This window comes from Podarcis tiliguerta (assembly GCF_965153285.1).
Source record: "Podarcis tiliguerta genome assembly, chromosome: 3".
NCBI lineage: Eukaryota > Metazoa > Chordata > Lepidosauria > Squamata > Lacertidae > Podarcis > Podarcis tiliguerta.
Genome location: NC_139536.1, coordinates 1,664,052 through 1,683,831, shown reverse-complemented (window position 1 = coordinate 1,683,831; position 19,780 = coordinate 1,664,052). Strand labels below are relative to the sequence as shown.

General features: G+C 49.3%; 1 protein-coding gene and 1 long non-coding RNA gene across 2 annotated transcripts in view; both read right to left on the bottom strand.

Annotated features, from left to right (window-relative positions):
• The window catches only part of KCNK3 (potassium two pore domain channel subfamily K member 3), a 112,367-nt gene extending 95,051 nt beyond the window's left edge, over positions 1–17,316 (bottom strand). The window contains exon 1 of the mRNA XM_083432788.1: positions 16,818–17,316. Within this exon, the coding sequence (XP_083288914.1) occupies positions 16,818–17,100 (283 nt within the window). The 5' untranslated portion in view covers positions 17,101–17,316. The remainder of the gene's footprint in view (positions 1–16,817) is intronic.
• The window catches only part of LOC310674053, a 220,604-nt gene that overhangs the window by 182,698 nt on the left and 18,126 nt on the right, over positions 1–19,780 (bottom strand). The window lies entirely within an intron of this gene.

Here is a 19,780-nt window from a genome sequence, read left to right as displayed (position 1 = left end):
GGTGGCACATGTTGCAGCTATAACAAAGGCGGCATTTTTTCATCTCCGCCAAGCTAAGCAGTTGGCTCCTTTCCTCTCTCGCCCTGACCTAGCCACTGTGATCCACATGACGGTCACCTCCAGACTGAGTTATTGTAACTCGCTCTACGTGGGGCTGCCCTTGAGACTGACCCAGAAACTCCAGCGGGTGCAGAATGCCGCGGCGAGACTCCTTACAGGGTCTTTGCTGCGGGATCACATTCACTCGGTCCTATACCAGCTGCACTGGCTCCCGGTGGAGTACAGGATCAGGTTTAAGGTGCTGGTTTTGACCTTTAAAGCCCTATGCAGCCTAGGACCCTCGTACCTACGGGACCACCTCTCCTGGTATGTCCCACGGAGGACCTTACAGTCTTCAAACAAAAACATATTGGAGGTCCTGGGCCACAGGGAGGTTAGGCTGGCCTCAACCAGAGCCAGGGCTTTTTCGGTGTTGGCTCCGATCTGGTGGAATGCTCTGTCACAAGAGACCAGGGCCCTGCGGGACTTGACATGTTTCCACAGGGCCTGCTAGACAGAGCTGTTCTTCCAGGCCTTTGGCCAAGGCACAGCCTGACCCCCTCCTTCTGTAATCCTCATAGAACTCTAGCCCAATGGTTGCCATTAATTTGACTCTGAATTGATTTTAGTATGTATTTCAATTAATTGACTGTGATTTTATGTAAACTGTGCTATTTTTACTGTTGTCAGCCGCTCTGAGCCCGGCTTCGGCTGGGGAGGGCAGGATATAAATAAAATGTTATTATTATTATTATTAAAGCATGGGTTTTCCTGGGGAAAGCGATGGACAAGCAAAAAACAAACAAAACCCCTCTCACACCGAGGAGAACCTAAGAACCACCTTCTGGACCAGGCCAGCGGCCCCTCTAGTCCAGCATCCTATTGTCACAGTGCTCAACCAGATGCCCAGTATGGGAACCCTGCAAGCAGGATTAGAACACAAGGCCCCTCTTGCCTCCTGTGGTTTCCAGGAACTGGGATCCAGAAGCGTCGCTGCCTCCAACTTTCTCCTTGCACCTCTCCATCCCACCCCAAAGCTCACCATCAATGCTCCATACGAGCTGAGTGTTAGAAGGTACAGGACCGATAAAAGAATGTTCTTTTTCGCTTGTGGAACTCACTGCCACAAGAGGCAGGGCTGGCCACTAACCTGGATGGCTTTAAAAGAGGATTAGACAAATCCATAGAGGAGGAGAGGGCTCTTGATGGCTACTAGCCAGGACGTCTCTCTGCTCCAGCTCCACTTCCGCTTCTGAAACTCCAGAAAGCGAGAGTGCCTTGAGTTCGAATCCTGTTTGTGGGTTTGACATTGGGGCATCTAGTTGGCCACTGTGAGAACAGGATGCTGGACTAAGATGGACCAGGGGCCTGATCCAGCCTCAGGGCTGTTCTTATGTCCTTATGTTAAGTGAAGGTTTCAAAGGAAGGGGTTCTCAGTGGGACATCGTTTCCCCTCTCAGGCAACAGCAGAGAAGAAGAAGAAGAAGAAGAAGAAGAAGAAGAAGAAGAAGAAGAGGAGGAGGAGGAGGAGGAGGAGGAGGAGGAGGAGGAGGAGTTTGGATTTGATATCCCGCCTTTCACTCCCTTTAAGGAATCTCAAAGCGGCTCACATTCTCCTTTCCCTTCCTCCCCCACAACAAACACTCTGTGAGGTGAGTGGGGTTGAGAGACTTCAAAGAAGTGTGACTGGCCCAAGGTCACCCGGCAGCTGCATGTGGAGGAGCGGGGAAGCGAACCTGGTTCCCCAGATTACGAGTCTACCACTCTTAACCACTACACCACGCTGGCTCCCAGAACAGATGCTGGCACAGAAAGGCAGAAATGCAACGTTGGCAACGGAGATCGTAACTGGCAAGGCAGCTGCAGACTGCGGAGAAGCCCCTGCCAGCTTGGGCTGAAAGCAGGTTGGAGGCTGGCAAAGAGGGAGAGGTTCTCAGGCTGGCACAGGAGAAAATGCCAGCTGCCTGCCCCGTGCAATGACACGGCTGCCTCGTTGCTCCACGCAGAGTGTTTGTCCTCTCTGCTAAAAGGAGGAAAAACATTTCTCTAAAAATGCTGTTGGTCCAAGCGTTGAAATTCTTCAAAGGATGCGAATTTCAGGACCTTTATAAATTGCAGTGGTGAAGCACATTGCATTGCATAGAATCATAAAGAGCTGGAAGGGACCCCATGAGTCATCTATCCCAACCCTCTGAAATACAGGAGTGACCATCCTTATTTCACATAACGTCTTCTACACATGCCCTTGATAGCTTTGAGATCCTCTGCTGAGCAGCGGAGACCCACACCCAGGAACCCCACATAGAGGGAAAGGGTTCTTGTTGTTTTGTTTTGTTGTGTTGTTTTGTTGTTTTTGTTTTAATTGTTTATGGAAAGAAGCAGAAATACCCACTAAAAAAGAATGGATAATTAAAGTAAAGGATTTTGCAAAATTGGCAGCTAAAATAAGAGAACCTAATGACAAAGGTTTTGTTGAAAAATGGAATATTTAAAGAAATGCTATATGATGAACACACTACCAGGATTTGAACTACAAGCAACAGAAGGGATTAACGATTATACTGGTTTTGTTAAGGTTTAAGACATAGAAGACAGAGTGCAGCAGAGGGAAAGAAACAGAAACACCAAAGGAAAGGAGGTGGTAAGCAAAAAAAAGTATTGAAATGTATGTGTGAAGTTTTGGGAAATTAAAAAAAAAAACTTTTGCAGTATATAAATTTAATAAATAAAAATAAAATAAATAGGAAGCTTCCATATTCAGAGTCACTGGACCCTCAAGCATCATATTGTCTAGAGGCTCCAGAATATGATTACCAACCCCAAAGGAGAGAAAAGGGATCATGCAATGCGCTCTACGTGGGGCTACCTTTGAAGGTGACCTGGAAACTATAACTAATCCAGAATGTGGCAGCTAGACTGGTGACTGGGACCGGCCGCTGAGACCACATAACACCGGTCTTGAAAGACCTACACTGGCTCCCAGTACGTTTCCGAGCACAATTCAAAGTGTTAGTGATGACCTTGAAAGCCCTAAACGGCCTCGGTCCAGTATACCCGAAGGAGCGTCTCCACCCCAGACATCAGGGTCCAGCTCCGAGGGCCTTCTGGTGGTTCCCTCATTGCGAGAAGCAAAGCTACAGGGAACCAGGCAGAGGGCCTTCTCGGTGGTGGCGCCCGCCCTGTGGAACGCCCTCCCAGCAGATGTCAAGGAAATAAACAACTACCAGACTTTTAGAAGACATCTGAAGGCAGGCCTGTTTAGGGGAGTTTGTAATGTTAAAAACAACAACAACAACAACAACAATTTACTATTTATACCCCGCCCATCTGGCTGGGTTTCCCCAGCCACTCTGGGCCGTTTCCAACAAAATATTAAAAATACAATAAAACATCAGACATTAAAAACTTCCTTAAACAGGGCTGTCCTCAGGTGTCTCCTTAAAGTCCGATAGCTGTTTACTTCCTTGACATCTGATGGGATGGCAGTCCACAGGGCTGGCGCCACCACCAAGAAGGCCCTCTGCCTGGTTTTATCATGTTTTTAATATTCTGTTGGGAGCTGCCCAGAGTGGCTGGGGAAACCCAGCTAGATGGACAGTGTATAAATAATCATCATCATACTGACTACGATACGAAAACTTCAAAACTCTCCAGAAAGTGATCGCAAGACCATGAGGTCTAGAAACATGCCTAGAATGCCAGATCTCTGACAGCACACCCTGAACAGAAACTACTGTCATTCAATCCGGATTCAGTGGGGGAAGCACACCTGTGATCAATGTGCTTCGTTGGCAGGCTGCATTGCAATGCCGGGTGGCCGGCCGGGTTCCTCAAAGGAGCCGGCACAGAGGCATTGTTCGAAGTTCATCTTCAAATGGAGATTTCCTCGAGGGTTGGAGAATTAGATCAGGAAATGGTTGGGGAGATAAGCACAGCCTCATGAGCGGAGCCAAGGGTGATTCTGAGCCGCCGGCAGAGCCGAGCCGCCGAGTCAAGGCCGGAGCAGGGATTCCGGAGATAGCGTACATTCTGTGCGGTTGGGAGGAAGGCGCCGTTTCATGCGCCGCAGCGGCCTGGGTGCTTTCAGAGCTGCCGTGGCCTGGGAGCATCACAGAGCAAATAAACCAGAGGGCGAGGAGGCCGTTCCCCTAATTCTCCAACCACTCTGCAGTCCGAGAATCACACTCTGCAGAGGGAGGCAGTTAAGGCATCTGCACACCAGTTGCTTGAAAACAGGAGAGAGCGCTCTTGCGCACGAATGCTGCTTGCGGGTTTCCCACAGGGCCAGATTGAGGTTGGATGAGGCCCTAAGCCACTGAAGGCAATGGGGCCCTTTATATGTCCACCTGTCCTTTGCCAAAACAAATTGTCACTGTTTTTTGTGCTGAATATATGCTATATGGTCATTTATGGACCTAATAGGTCTCTAAAGCCATTTGCAGGGACGCGGGTGGCGCTGTGGGTTAAACCACAGAGCCTAGGACTTGCCGATCAGAAGGTCGGCGGTTCAAATCCCCGTGACTGGGTGAGCTCCCGTCGCTCGGTCCCTGCTCCTGCCAACCTAGCAGTTCGAAAGCATGTCAAAGTGCAAGTAGATAAATAGGTACTGCTCTGGTGGGAAGGTAGACGGGGTTTCCGTGCGCTGGTCTGGTTCGCCAGAAGCGGCTTAGTCATGCTGGCCACATGACCCGGAAGCTGTACGCCGGCTCCCTCGGCCAGTAAAGCGAGATGATTCTGAGCTGCCGGCAGAGCTTATTTGTTCTCTAAGGTGCTACTGGAAGGAATTTTTTTATTTTGTTTCGACTACAGCAGACCAACACGGCTACCTACCTGTAACTAGAACTTATGTTCTTAGGTTAGCCCTGCTCTCACCACTAGATAACTCTGAGAAGCAACAAAGCCCCAACTGCTGTTCAGACTCAAACCTCCTCCGATGATGTGGCTATCATGGCCAGCAGACATTGGTAGCCTTTCCCCCCATGAATCCGTCTCAACCATATTTCAAGCCATCCAAGTTGGTCTTGTGGCAGTCAGTTCCACAGTCTAACTATGTGCCATGCGACGAAGGACTTCCTTTCATCATCTTGAATCTCCTTCTATTCACAGCTTCATTGAGTGACACCCCCCCCTCTAGTATTTTGAGAAAGGGAGAAAACCTTCTCTGTGCCACCCTTTCCCCATGCAGAATATTACCTCACTATAATCATGGGAGTGGGGCTTGTTTGTCACTCCCATGTAAGCCTGTCCTTCACAACCGACACTTACATTCCCAGTTAGAGAATGTATTCTATTCAGTTCATAGTCACAAAACAAGAACCAAAGCAGTCCTGTCCTCTGAAATTTGCATTTCTCTGAATTTTGTGGTGTGATTCTGCAGCTGAGCAATGCCTACAGAATTGCATTGATGAGCAGAAAGTGTCCATACAGGCGTATATTCAGAAATGTATTCTATTAGCAGAAATGCCTTTGTGTATATCAGTCAAAATTCCCTTCGAAAAGGTGCAGAAGAAATTCAGACTAAAATGCATTTTTGCAAGGGCTTTTTTAAAAAAGAGGAATTCATAAAGTAACATGAACTGAATTTAAGACGGGGAAAATGAGAAACTGAGATTAACTTTGGGAAATTGCACTTCTCCGAATTTGGCCGTGCAGTTCCCCAGCTAAAATTCATTATGCTAGCGGAAAGGGCTTTGCTAAAAAAAAAAAAAAAAAAAAAAAAAAAAAAAGTGTATTCTCAGGCTAGACTGCCTTTAAAATGTGCATATTTCATTTTTAACTGACTTCCTCAGATCCCTCCTATCTGAATTTCATTGTATCACCTTATAACAACTCTCCAATATCATTCTTCTGCTAAAATTAATTCCGTCAATTAACTATCTTCTTTTCTTTTAATAATATACTAAATCCAAAAAGAAAGATAAATTGGGTTTTTCAAGAAATATGTGTTTAAATTTCCCTCCCTTGTTTTAGTAATGTAATGTGTTTTCTTTTGTGTGTTTGTTATAATTGTGGAAAACTTAATAGAAAAAAATGGGGGGGGGATGTGCATATTAGGAGAAATTCTCAGTAAGGTGCTGAAGAATTTTCACGCGGACTTCTAAAAAGAAGAAGAAGAATTTGCAAACTCGTATGGAGAACTGAACTTTAGAGCGAAAAAAATGAGAAACTGAGATCAACCGAAACTGACAGATTCTCCCAGGCCTCGCGGCCCTTTTGTCCTTGTGGACCATGAATCAGTCCCTGGATGGCACCACCTCAGGCTCTCCGTTGTAAAAACTAAGCTCTGGACTTCACTCTCCAGCCTCCCCTCCCTCTGCGGCTGCCTTGTTGCTTGACCTTTCCATCCCCGCCTCCCTTCCATCCCCATCCTAATTCCACCTAATCTCTCTCTCTCTTCACATTTGGTTCCAAATCCAGCCTCCCTCAGCTTCCCTGGATTAACCAACTTGAACAATTTGCATGCAAAGCTTGGGGAGCAAGGGCCAGAGGGACTCAAAGCAGCCCCAAGCAAAGAAAGATACTTTTGCACCCCGCTTCCCGTCGAGTTTAGAGGGATGCGGGTGGCACTGTGGGTTAAAGCCTCAGTGCCTAGGGCTTGCTGATCGAAAGGTTGGCGGTTCGAATCCCCGCGGCGGGGTGCGCTCCCGCTGTTCGGTCCCAGCGCCTGCCAACCTAGCAGTTCGAAAGCACCCCTGGGTGCAAGTAGATAAATGGGGACTGCTTACTAGCGGGAAGGTAAACGGCGTTTCCGTGTGCGGCTCTGGCTCGCCAGATGCGGCTTTGTCACGCTGGCCACATGACCCGGAAGTGTCTTCGGACAGCGCTGGCCCTTGGCCTCTTTGAGTGAGATGGGCGCACAACCCTAGAGTCTGTCAAGACTGGCCCGTACGGGCAGGGGTACCTTTACCTTTTACCTTTCCCGTCGAGTTCAGTATTGCACGCACTGGCTGGCAGAGGCTCTCCGCGGGTTTTCCCCATCCTGTTTACTCCCCAACCCTACCTAGATGTGCCCCGGACCAGACCTGCGCTTTGAATGAGCTGCAACCTTTCCCGTCACATCCACACGGGAATTCACGCAACCCATTCCTACCTTTCCAATTGCTGGCAAGTACAGTCATACCTCAGGTTAATAATAATAATAATAATAATAATAATAATAATAATAATTTATTTATATCCCGCCCTCCCCAGCCAAAGCCGGGCTCAGGGCAGCTAACAACAATAAAATAATACAACATTCTAAAATCATTTCATTATAAAATTAATTCAAATCAAATTGATGGCATCCATTGGGCTAGAGTTATGTGAAGATTGCCAAAGGAGGGAGTCAGGCTGTGCCCTGGCCAAAGGCCTGGTGGAACAGCTCTGTCTTGCAGGCCCTGTGGAAAGATGTCAAGTCCCGCAGGGCCCTAGTCTCTTGTGACAGAGCATTCCACCAGATCAGGGCCACAGCCGAAAAAGCCCTGGCTCTGGTTGAGCCTAACCTCCCTATGGCCCGGGATCTCCAAGATGTTTTTGTTTGAAGACCGTAATGTCATCCGTGGGACATACCTGGAGAGGCGGTCCCGTAGGTACGAGGGTCCTAGGCCATGAAGGACTTTAAAGGTTAAAACCAGCACCTTAAACCTGATCCTGTACTCCACCAGGAGCCAGTGCAGCTGGTATAGCACCGGGTGAGTGTGATCTCGCAGCAAGGACCCCGTTACAGCCGCTTCAGGTTGTGTTTTTCGGGTTACGGACCGCCGAAACCCGGAAGTACCGGAATGGGTTACTTCCGGGTTTCCGAATCGCACATGCTCAGAAGCACTAAATTGCACTTTGCACATGCATGCCGAATCGCAACCCGTGTGTGCACAGACGTGGGTTGTGAATGCTGCAGGTTGCAAACGTGCATCCCACACGGATCACATTCGCAACCCGAGCATCCACTGTAGAAGGCTTGTTATGGGGTAGTCCCAGCGAAACAAGGTGGCTGATGGGAAACTCCCCATGGGGTCACCTTCATCATGCCGCCTGTCCTAAGAGATGGGTGGGTGATGATGATGATGATGATTACTACCTCGCCCATCGGGCTGGGTTTCCTCAGCCACTCTGGGTGGCTCCCAACAGAATATTAAAAACACGATAAAACATCAAACATCAAATGGAAGTGAGAGCTGGACCATCAAGAAGGCTGATTGCCGAAGAATTGATGCCTTTGAATTATGGTCCTGGAGGAGACTCTTGAGAGTCCTATGGACTGCAAGAAGATCAAACGCATCCATTCTGAAGGAAATCAGCCCCAAGTGCTCACTGGAAGGACAGATCCTGAAGCCGAGGCTCCAAGACTTTGGCCACCTCATGAGAAGAGAAGACTCCCTGGAAAAGACCCTGATGTTGGGAAAGATGGAGGGTGCAAGGAGAAGCGGACGACAGAGGATGAGATGGTGGGACAGTGTTCTCGAAGCTACCAACATGAGTTTGACCAAACTGCGGAAGGCAGTGGAAGACAGGAGTGCCTGGCGTGTTCTGGTCCAGGGGGTCACGAAGAGTTGGAAACAACTAAGCGACTAAACAACAAAACATCAAACATTAAAAACTTCCCTAAACAGGGCTGCCTTCAGGTGTCTTCTAAAAGTCAGGTAGTTCTTTATTTCCTTGACATCTGTTGGGAGGGCGTTCCACAGGGCGGGCACCACCACCGAGAAGGCCCTCTGCTTGGCTCCCTGTAACCTCACTTCTCACAGGGAGGGAACCACCAGAAGACCCTCAGAGCTGCACCTCAGTGTCCAGGCTAAAGGATTTATACCCCGCCCATCTGGCTGGTTTTCCTCAGCTGCTCTGGCCGGCTTCCAACAAAAGAGCAAAAATACATTAAATATTAAATAGAGTGCCTCTGGACCTGGAGGCTCCATAAGAAGAACGTGCTAGATCAGGCCAGTGGCCACCTAGTCTGGCCTCCTGTTCTCACAGTGGAAAACCAAATGCCCATTATGGGAAACCCACAAGTAGAATTTAAGCACAAGAATGCTCTCTTCTCCAGTAGCTAGTCTAAACTAAAATTGAAAAGCCCCAAACACGGTACACTTTTTTCTTAGGAGATTTCACTCCAGCCCCTTTTATCATTCTGGTTGTCCTTCTCTGCACTGGGATATTGCAGATGACGATTTAGATTTATATCCCAACAGTCTATAAAATAAATGTGAGGGAATTTACAGTCTGGATAAATATAACACACTTGAATTAAACTCAGGATGATATCAAGTAACTCCCATAAACAATCTAAAAACGAAAAAGGTCTAAAAGGCAACAAGATGGAAGAATGGAGCCAAATTTTGCAGAAGAGTTTGTGAGCTGTATCTCTCAAATATCACATCGTTCCGCTGATATGAGAGGCATCCTCTTGTGTTCTTAGAGCAATTGGTTTGGAAGTGGGAGCTGGCTTCAGACTTTATCTGTTTGTTATATCTCCACCCTCCCTTCCACCCTGAGCACAGTTTTTCACACACACCCCTTTCACCCCCCACAACAGCCATGTGAGGTAGGCAAGGCAGAGAGACAGTGGATGGTTCAAGGTCAGCCGGCGAGTTTCAGAGCTGAGTGGGAATTTGAACCCTGGTCTCTCCCACGTCTTACTCCAACACGCTCTCTAACCATTACATCAAACCGGCACTTAATAAAACTTCATTCCTTTTTCTACTATTATTTTCTCATGAGTTTCTATGAGATTTGACCATTGATAACACACACACACACATCCAAAAAAAGAAAGGAAGGAAGGAAGGAAGGGAGCCACGGAAGAAGACAGAAAGTATCCAGACAGTAGACAGACAGTAGGATTAGAAGCTGATTCAAATCCTGGATTCAAATCCTGTCACAGCAACAGACTACCGTATTTTTTGCTCTATAAGATGCACCAGACCACAAGACGCACCTATCTTTTGGAGGAGGAAAACAAGAAAAAAATATCCTGAATCTCAGAAGCCAGAACAGCAAGAGCAGTGGCGTAGCGTGGGTTGTCAGCACCCGGGGCAAGGCAAGTAATTTGTGCCCCCTAACCCGGGGCAAGGCAAGTAATTTGCGCCCCCCCCCCTGCACTGTCCCTCCCCCAGATAGTCCCTCGCTCTCTCTCCGCACCGCACTGCACGCCTGGCACCCTCCCCTCCACAGTGGGCGGCGACCCGGTGGCTCGGATCGGATTCGCACAGCTAGCACTGCAGTGAGAGAGAGTGAGTGAGCCAGGTAGGGGCAGAGAGCTGTGAGTGCGAGCGCGAGCGCGCCCCCCAGATGTTGCGCCCGGTGCGGCCAGCCCCCCCTGCACCCCCCATGCTACGCCACTGAGCAAGAGGGATAGCTGCGCAGTGAAAGCAGCAATCCGTCTTGCTGTTCTAGCTTCTGGGATAGCTGCACAGCCTGCATTCGCTCCATAAGACGCACACACATTTCCCCTTACTTTTTAGGAGGGGAAAAGTGAGTCTTATATAGCAAAAAATACGGTACTTAAATTTGCTGCCAATGTGCTTCCTGTGACCATTATGGGCTGGTTCATGTGTACAGGTCTTTGAATTAATTCATCTAATCATATGGTATATTTATATTTATGTATTGAAAAGTGATGCCATCTGCTTGGAGAACTTTGCGTAACGTGCAAACATAAATACATTATGGATCAAGTTTCTTGCATTAATTCACAAAGCCCTGGGACAACTTAGGTCCAGGTTACTTCAGGGATCACACCTGAATTCTCCTATCCCCACTCGGTCATTGAGGTCATCTGCAAGAGCATCATTGGTCATCCCCCAAGTTGCTGGGGCTCATTTGACAACAAGAAGCTAAGCCTTTGGTGTCATTGGCCCTGTCCTCTGGAACTCTCTGCCACTGGAAATTCACCAGGCGCCTTCTGCGTCGACTTTTAAAAGCCTGCTGAAAACTTTTGTATTCTGCCAGGCCTCTGCCTGCAATTAAGAACACATTTGTCCACAACTGTTGCTTGAGGTCTGTTTTTAACTTTTATATGGATGCCATTGCACAATTTTTATGTTTTCATTTCTGTAAACTGCTTCGGTTTATATTTTTAATGATACAACAGTATACAACTATTCTTATAAATAAAGAAATGCAACTATCAAGACTAAATGATAATAATCAAGGTTGAACAAGACAGTCACTCAAAGGCAATATATGCAATAATTCCAGCACAACCTTGCAGTGGGGGGAAACTTGACCTCTTGGTCACAGAAGGGTCACCCCAAAGGTCATCTAGTCCCGTCCCCTGCAGTTCAGGAATCGCAGCTAAAGCATCTCTAACAGATGGCCAGCCGACCTTGGTTTGAAAACCTCCAACAAAGAGAGTTGACCACCTTCCACTGGTACTGGCACAATCACCATCACTAAAGCCACTGGGATCTTAGCAAAGGTTACAATTTTCCCACAGCCATTGTGTGCAAAAAACTGCAATAGAAATTGAGTCTTGTGCCGAGTTTTCCAACCAATCCAATCCCTTGTAACCTCTGGAATTGGCTTCTGCTTTCCAAGGAGCTGCACTTGGCGACTAGTGCAGCCAATTAATAATAATAATAATAATAATAATAATAATAATAATAATAATAATAATAATAAATTTTATACCCGGCCCATCTGGCTGGGTTTCCCCAGCCACTCTGGAAGGCTCCCAACAGTATATTTAAAACACGATAAAACATTAAACATCAAACATTAAAAACTTCCCCAGCCAACTCAAGGGGTCCTGCGCAGCCTCTTTTGCAACAAGTGCCCTGGTTCTTTCTTGCCAGAGTCAGGAACCTACAAAAGTCAGAGGGGCCTTTTCCCTAAAGGAGTCCAGCTGCTGTTTATATTCTGCAGCAAGCATCAGGGCCAGTCCCCCCCGCCCAAGTGCCCCGGGATGTGAGAAGGCCACTGTCAGAGGGTTTAAGGCATGGGTAGGCAAACTAATGGTGACAGCAGCCACAAAATTAAAAGACGCCTGCTCCTTGGGAGAAAAGCAATGACAAACCTAGACAGCATCCTAAAAAGCAGAGACATCACCTTGCCAACAAAGGTCCCTATAGTTAAAGCCATGGTTTTCCCAGTAGTGATGTATGGAAGTGAGAGCTGGACCATAAAGAAGGCTGATCGCCAAAGAATTGATGCTTTTGAATTCTGGTGCTGGAGGAGACTCTTGAGAGTCCCCTGGACTGCAAGAAGATCCAACCTCTCCATTCTGAAGGAAATCAGCCCTGAGTGCTCACTGGAAGGACAGATCCTGAAGCTGAGGCTCCAAGACTTTGGCCACCTCATGTGAAGAGAAGACTCCCTGGAAAAGACCCTGATGCTGGGAAAGATGGAGGGCACAAGGAAAAGGGGACGACAGAGGGTGAGATAGTTGGACAGTGTTCTCGAAGCCACAAACATGAGTCTGACCAAACTGCGGGAGGCAGTGGAAGACAGGAGGGCCTAGCGTGCTCTGGTCCAGGGGGTCACGCAGAGTCGGACATGACTAAAGGACTAAACAACAGCAACAACAACAGGCAAACTAAGGCCCAGGGGCCGGATCTGGCTCAATCGCCTTCTCAATCCGGCCCATGGATGGTCCGGGAATCAGTGTGTTTTTACATCAGTAGAATGTACCCTTTTATTTAAAATGCATCTCTGGGTTATTTGTGGGGCATAGGAAATTGTTCATTCCCCCCAAAAAAATATAGTCCGGCCCCCACAAGGTCTGAGGGACAGTGGACTGGCCCCCTGCTGAAAAAGTTTGCTGACCCCTGGTTTAGGGACTCTTTCTGTTCTTGTAGAATTATAGGATTGTGGAGTTGGAAGGGACCTCAGAAGGGCATCTAGTCCAACCCCCTGAGATGCAGGAATCTCAGCTAAAGGATCCATGATAGAGGGCCATCCAACCTCTGCTTAAAAACCTCCAAGGAAGTAGAGTCCACCACCGTCTGAAAAGTCTGTTCCCCTGCCGAACAGCTCTGACCATCAGAAAGTTCTTCCTGACTTAGTTGGAATCTCCTTTCTTGCAGTTTGAAGTCATTGGTTAGAGTCCTAACCCTCTGGAGCAGCAGAAAACAAGCTTGCTTCATCTTCAGATATTTGGCTAACATGTTTGTGTAGTGCTGTCCCAAGGGACGCTCAACTGGTCCTTGCCTTATATATCTTTAGGTGCCAGGCAAAAACATCCCTCTTCTCCCAGGCCTTTGGAACTGGGGTTTATTGCTTTTGTTTGTTATTATGCTATATATTTTTCCATTGTTATGTTATAAACTACCCTGTGATCTTTGGCTGAAGGGTGGTATAGAAATTTAATAAAGAATAAATATTTCGGAGAAGATAAATAGCTGTCCTTTTCTCAGACACCTGCTCTGAGTAACCGATTTCGGTTTTGCTGCTGCTATTGATTCAATTGCATTTATTTCTTTGTTTTATTAATACTCTTTTGGGGCGTAAGTATTGCCAACCAGCAGCAGCAGTCAGTGTCCTCTCTCAAAAGGGTGTTCTGAACAGGAAGGAGAAGGAAAAGCCGTAGAAAGATTTTCTAAAAAAGTGAAATAATCCAGCACAGAGGGAAAGCACCAAAAAAAATCGAAACCAGGAAGAGCGCCATATTTCAAGGAGACTCTGCAGGGAAGAGCTTTTAAGAGCTCGGGATTTGAGAAACAATTTGGAAGCGTTGCAACAGGCTTCAAGGCTGTCTGGCCTCGGGGGGTCTTTGGCCAGAATTCCAGAGCAGCGGCATAAATCAGGAATTAATCTGATTGCAAGCAAGAGTTAGGAGCTTAAACTGATCTCTTCCTCTGCGCGTCAAACTGCGCCCAATTGCATTCGTTTGTCCTTAAAAACGCTCTATTTGTAGCTGGCTTAATACGTCGTAAACAGAGGCACATAATTTCTCCTTTTAACAAGCGTCAAAGGAAAGCCTTCTGTCCCCATTAAGAAGAGAAATGTCGGAAGGGTCAAAGCGAATGTCTGACCGGTTTATTCAACAGGCAACATGATTCTATGCTCACTCCAAAGTTCAATGTGACTTACTCCTAAGTAAAAGTGCACAAAACTGAAGATGAACTACATCATGCACAGCTACAGATTTAGACTTTGCAGTACAGCTGACCTTTCTCACTTTATTGTACGGAGGCAAGAGAAAATATTGAGGTGCAGTTTGGAAATTAATACATTTCTGCTTCCAGAAGGGTCCTTTTCTCATTTTACATAGAATATCTAATATTGTGCTAATGAACTTTGGGATAATCCAGGGGTTTCTTGCCAATCCACCTCAGATCACATGACTTAGCCCATGAGGGTGGGGGCACTTTACGAGGAAACAACAAGTAAACTTCAAGGATGCTAGAGCTCTGGGGCCAAAAAGGCCTGGGATTTACGGTAATTTCTCCACCTTCTGACACGGGTTCCCTTCTGCCCGCCTCAACTCTCCATCTGTAAAATGGGAACAAGCCCTGGAACGCCAAGCGCGCAAAACGGGTAAGGGGAAAAACATTGCTACGCATTTGGATTATTATTGAAAGCTTGGCAGGTCAGGATCCCACGATTATGGCGAAGTGAGTCTCACTGGGCTCTGTGGCGTTTAATCCTTCTTTAGTGTGGCCACAACTGCAGACTGAACTGAAAGATGCTCTTAAAGATCTGAGGCTCTTGCCTCGCGCAGAGGATCTTCCGAAGCTTAGTGGAAAGGAGGGTGGCAAAGTGGATCCCAGCTATAGGACTTCTCTGGGCAAGGAAACCCCCCTGCTATTTGCAACGCTGCCCACTCGCAGGAATCCTGCGCATTGCAGACACGGCGAGACCTCCCCCCCCCCACGCCTTGGCTTCCTCTGTGTTTTGATTCACATGTTTGCAAACTGGCAAAATGACAGGCTGGGTGTTCCCCATAAACAACCCACGAGCCCTGAATCCACGAGCTCGCCTCCTCCTTCTGGGAACAGCGGAGGAGCAAAAGAGATCCTTTTTTGTTTTACTCGAGAGAAGCAGGAAGAAAAACAAGCTTCCTGAACCTCAGTCGCTTCCTGCATAGTAGGGTATGTGAGGGGCAAGCTTCCTCTTGCTAAGCCCACGCACCCACCCCCAAAAACACCCCACTTGAGGGCAGGTAGATAAAGTCAGCTCACGCCTTTCACGACAGATTAATAAATCGCCTGCATCACACGCAGCGTCGTCTCCCTCTCCCTACAGGGATTAGGAAGCGGTCACGCACAGATGGCAAGGGGGAGGGGTCCGAAAAGTGCTTCCTAACTCTTGCAGGCCGCGATCCGGCGCGCCTACTCGAGAGTAGACCCCGCGGAATGCAGCTGGGCTCGCTTCTGCGGGACCACGCGTGGGATTGCACAGTGAATGCATCTGGTAAGAACCTCGGCCGCTGCCTTATGACAGTCAGAGAGACCACTGGTTCATCCAACACAATATTGTCGACACTGGCTGGCAGCAGCTGCCCAGGGTGTCAGCCAGGAATCTCTCCCGCTTCTGCCTAGGGAGCTACTGCCTTCCTCATTCCGTGCAAAAGACATTTTTATGGCCCAGCCTATGCATTTTTACTCAGAAGTAAGCCTGATAACTCTTCCTAGTACATTTATATACTCCTATCCGCAGCCCACTAACGCACCCTACCGCATGTTTACTCGGAAGTAACTTCCACTGTGCCCAACAACATTTACACTTTGGTAAGCATGCTTCGGAAGACAGTGGGGTCAATAATGCGAGACATTCGTCCTAGCGCTGCCTCTGAGTTCACTGGGGACTTGGAGCCTGCCCCTGTTCCGCTCGCTTAGCACCCTAAAAAGCCCCCCACCCCATTATCGACAGCCGCCGCCCTCCCCACCCCCCGCAACTCAGCAAAAGATCACTCGGCCACAGCTTCTACCCAGACACACCAACGACCCTCCACGAGAAATTCCGGAGATCACAGTCGCGCCTCCAAACCCAACCAGTAATCTGGTTTGGTGGTCTTAAATGGGGAGGGGGGAGAGACAAAGGAGGAGGGGTCTGCTTTCCAGGGAAGACCCTTTGTCTTCATTGTTCCTCGCGCTTTAGCATGCATTTCACGCTCCCTGCCTCCAGACCTCTCCGCGCCCCTCGCCACTTTTTCCATAGAAGCCTACTGAGGTGGGGGGGGGGTTCATTATAAAAACAACTAGTCCCCCACTTTTCCAGAAACAGGTTTGCTTTAGGTCTGGGAGGCTGTTGCTGTTTTTTAAGGGAGGTTTTTCTTCCGGGCGCCGCTGAGAACGTGCCATCTCCTGCGCACACCCCACCCGAAGACTACTTTCGGGGCGGGGGGGGGGACAACAGAAGAAGGCGAAGGAGGAAAAAAACGGATGGACCGGGATCGGGGCGTGAGCCGTGTTCTGAGCTTGGATGATGATGGAGAGAGCGAGCGATTTTAGAGCTGGAAGAGGGGCTTTGTGTGTCTATTAGAGAGTAAAGTAATAAGGGAGAAACTCCCCCCCCGCCCCCCGCAAGAAAGAAAAGCACTCAGAGCTCAGCGAAAGGTTTCCGATGCCCGTTCTTAAGTTGCCCAACTCCTCTCCAAACCGGCGTCTCCCTCTCCAAAGTCGGAAACGCAGCAGGCGCGTTTGGGGAAGCAGGTCTGGCCCCAAAGGGGAAACTGAGGACAAACTATACAGGTGGAATGTGGCGGCGGCGGGGGGGGGGAGGGGCACGCACACTTTCTGGGGACAGTCCTTCTCCTTCCCCACCCCCCCGCCCACCTCCTCCGGGGCTTCGTGCAGCCTCAGGCGGCGCCCCGGGGCGCAGACGGCGGCGGCGATGGGCGCGCGGCGAGGCCGCCTTACCGATGGTGGTGATGACGGTGATGGCGAAGTAGAAGGATCCGGCGAACTTCCACTGGACGCCGGCCTTGTGGGGCTTGAGCTTGAGGACCACCCCCTCCAGCTCGCAGTAGTTGGCCTCGGACAGGTTGTACTTGCTCTTCAGCTCCAGCTGCTTCTCCTCCAGCGCCGTCCGGTCGGCCGTCTCCGCCTCGGACTCCAGCGCGTCGAAGACGGCGGCGCCCACCAGCAGGTAGGTGAAGGTGCAGATGATCAGCGCCAGCGTCCGCACGTTCTGCCGCTTCATGGTCCCGCCGGGCTGGGGCTGCCGGACGCCGGGGAGCCGCGAGCGGAGGGCGCTTCTGCTGCTACAGCGGATGGAGACGATGGAGACGACGGCGGAGAGGAGACGCAAGAAGCGGCCGTTGCCTGGCTCATGGCTGCTGCTCCGGCGCCTGCCTGCTGCCTCCTGCCGCCGCCGCCGCTGCTGAGGCTCCCGCGGCAGCTGGGCTGGCCAAGGCGACGGCTGCTCCGGGAAGGCGGGCGGGCGGGCAGCACCCGCCGCCCAGGCTCCCCGGGGGGGGGGGGGAGCGCGCGCCGGAGGGCGGAGGGAGGGAGCCGCGGAGCTGTCCCTTCAGCACCACCTCCAGGAGAGCCCGGGCCACGCCGCCTGGGCGGGCGGCCTTCGAGGGGAGGGGGGACGGGGTGCGGTGGGGAGGGGAGGGGTAAGGAGAGAGGACCCCCCCCCAGGGAGAAGACCCCCGGGCCCGCACGAGCTTGGATCCCAGGGGTCCTGTTTCCTTGCTTTGCTAGCTCAGGAGAGTTGGAAGAGTGGTCCTGTCCAAGCCTCCGCGGGGCAGGGACCTCCGGGTCCTTGAGAGACAGCCGTCCGACCTGTGTTTGCAAACCTCCGGGGGATTATAGAATTATGGGGTAGTTGCGTTGGAAGGCACCCCAAGAGCCTACTAGTACAGCGAAAGGATCCTCGAGAGGCGGCCGCACAAACTCCGTTTTAAAAGCCTCTGTGTTGTAGAATCATGCAATTGTACAGGCGGCGGGAATCCCAAGGGTCATCTAGTCCAACCCCCTGCAATGCAGGAATAACGGTGAAAGGATCCATCATAGATGGTCACCCAAGCTCTGTTTTAAAATCCCAATGAATCAGAGCATTGCGGGGGTGGAAGGGGCCCCAAGAGTCCAGCCCCCTGCAATGCAGGGATCTTAGATTAGTGTTACCAGATGTCCCCAGGAACAGACCCCAGATTTGCAAATCTGTCCCCGGGAAATGTAGCAGCGGCAGCCTCACCAGCCCAGAGCCAGCCTGGTAGCGCAGTTGGCTCTGGCTGGCTTCAGGAGTTGGTCGCTGCCATGTGCCTGCCATTTTTCCTCGCCGGAAGTCCCCATATGATGTGTCTTGTGCGCATATGATGTGTCTTGTGCGATCTCCTGCCCCCTTTGTTTTGACTGCTCAGGAGTCGCGGGTGGGCAGCCGTTGCCCAGTTTTTTAAAAACTCTGCGCATTTATGTTCTTACTAAACATTAGGAAGAACTTCCTGACAGTAAGAGCTGTTCGACAGTGGAATTTGCTGCCAAGGAGTGTGGTGGAGTCTCCTTCTTTGGAGGTCTTTAAGCAGAGGCTTGACAACCACATGTCAGGAGTGCTCTGATGGTGTTTCCTGCTTGGCAGGGGGTTGGACTCGATGACCCTTGTGGTCTCTTCCAACTCGATGATTCTATGTTTCACAGGGTGCGATAGAAGGACTTTGCACTTTTATACAACATGCATGTGTGCTTGGGCCCAGGGTCTTTTGCCTCATCATCCCCACTACTGACTTCCTGTTGCTACTCAGATTTTTTTTTTAAAAAAAAAAAAGTGTCCCCGGATTCATTGAAAAAAATCTGGTAACCATATCTTAGATAAAAAATTCCTGACAGATGGCCAGCCAAGGAAGATGAGTCCACCACCTTCTGAGGTCATGGAATCACAGAATTGTAGGGGCTGGTAGGGACCCCCCCCAAAGGGCCATCGAGCCCAGACCCTTGCAATTCAGGAACCACAGCTAAAGTGTTAAAGTTAAGCTACAGAACTTCTTCCCACAGCAGGTAGTGATGGCCGCCAATCTAGACGGCTTTGGAAGAGGATTGGACAAATGAAGAGGGCTGTCAGTGACTACTAGGCATCATGGCTGTGTTCTGCCTCCACAGTCAGAGGGAACAATACTTCTGAAAATAATAATAATAATAATAATAATAATAATAATAATAATAATAATAATAATTTATTTAAACCCCGCCCATCTGGCTGAGTTTTCCCAGCCACTCTGTGTGGCTCCCGATCAAGTGTTAAAAACAGCACCACATTAAATATTAAAAACTTCCCTGAATACCAGTGGTACCTTGTGTTACAGATGCTTCAGGTTATAGACTCTGCTAACCCAGAAATAATACCTTGGGTTAAGAACTTTGCTTCAGGATGAGAACAGAAATTGCTGTGGCACAGCAGCAGCAGGAGGCCCCATTAGCTAAAGTGGTACCTCAGGTTAAGAACAGTTTCTGGTTAAGAACGGACCTCCGGAACGAATTAAGTACGTAACTGTACCAGTGGGTGGAAACCAAAGGAGGGAAGAGGGCTCTTGTTCCCCACAAGTATCTGGCTGGCCAATGCAAGAACAGGACACTGGACTAGATGAGCCCATTGGCCTGATCCAGCAGAGCTCTTCTCATGTTCTTATTTACTAATCCCCTTTCACAAGGCGATCTGGTTTATCTTGTAAAACACATAGCTGAAACACAATTGCAAAACGATAATAACAACAACAGAAGGTGAATTTTAAAATGGTTCCAAGTGGACACTTATGGCAAAGACCTGTTCATCCAGTTTGGAAAGCTGGATGGAACAAAAAATGTTTTCAGTTCCACCCCCAATGGCCCATCTCACCCACTGTCTTGTTCTCACAGGAGCCAACCAGATGCCCCAATGGGAAACC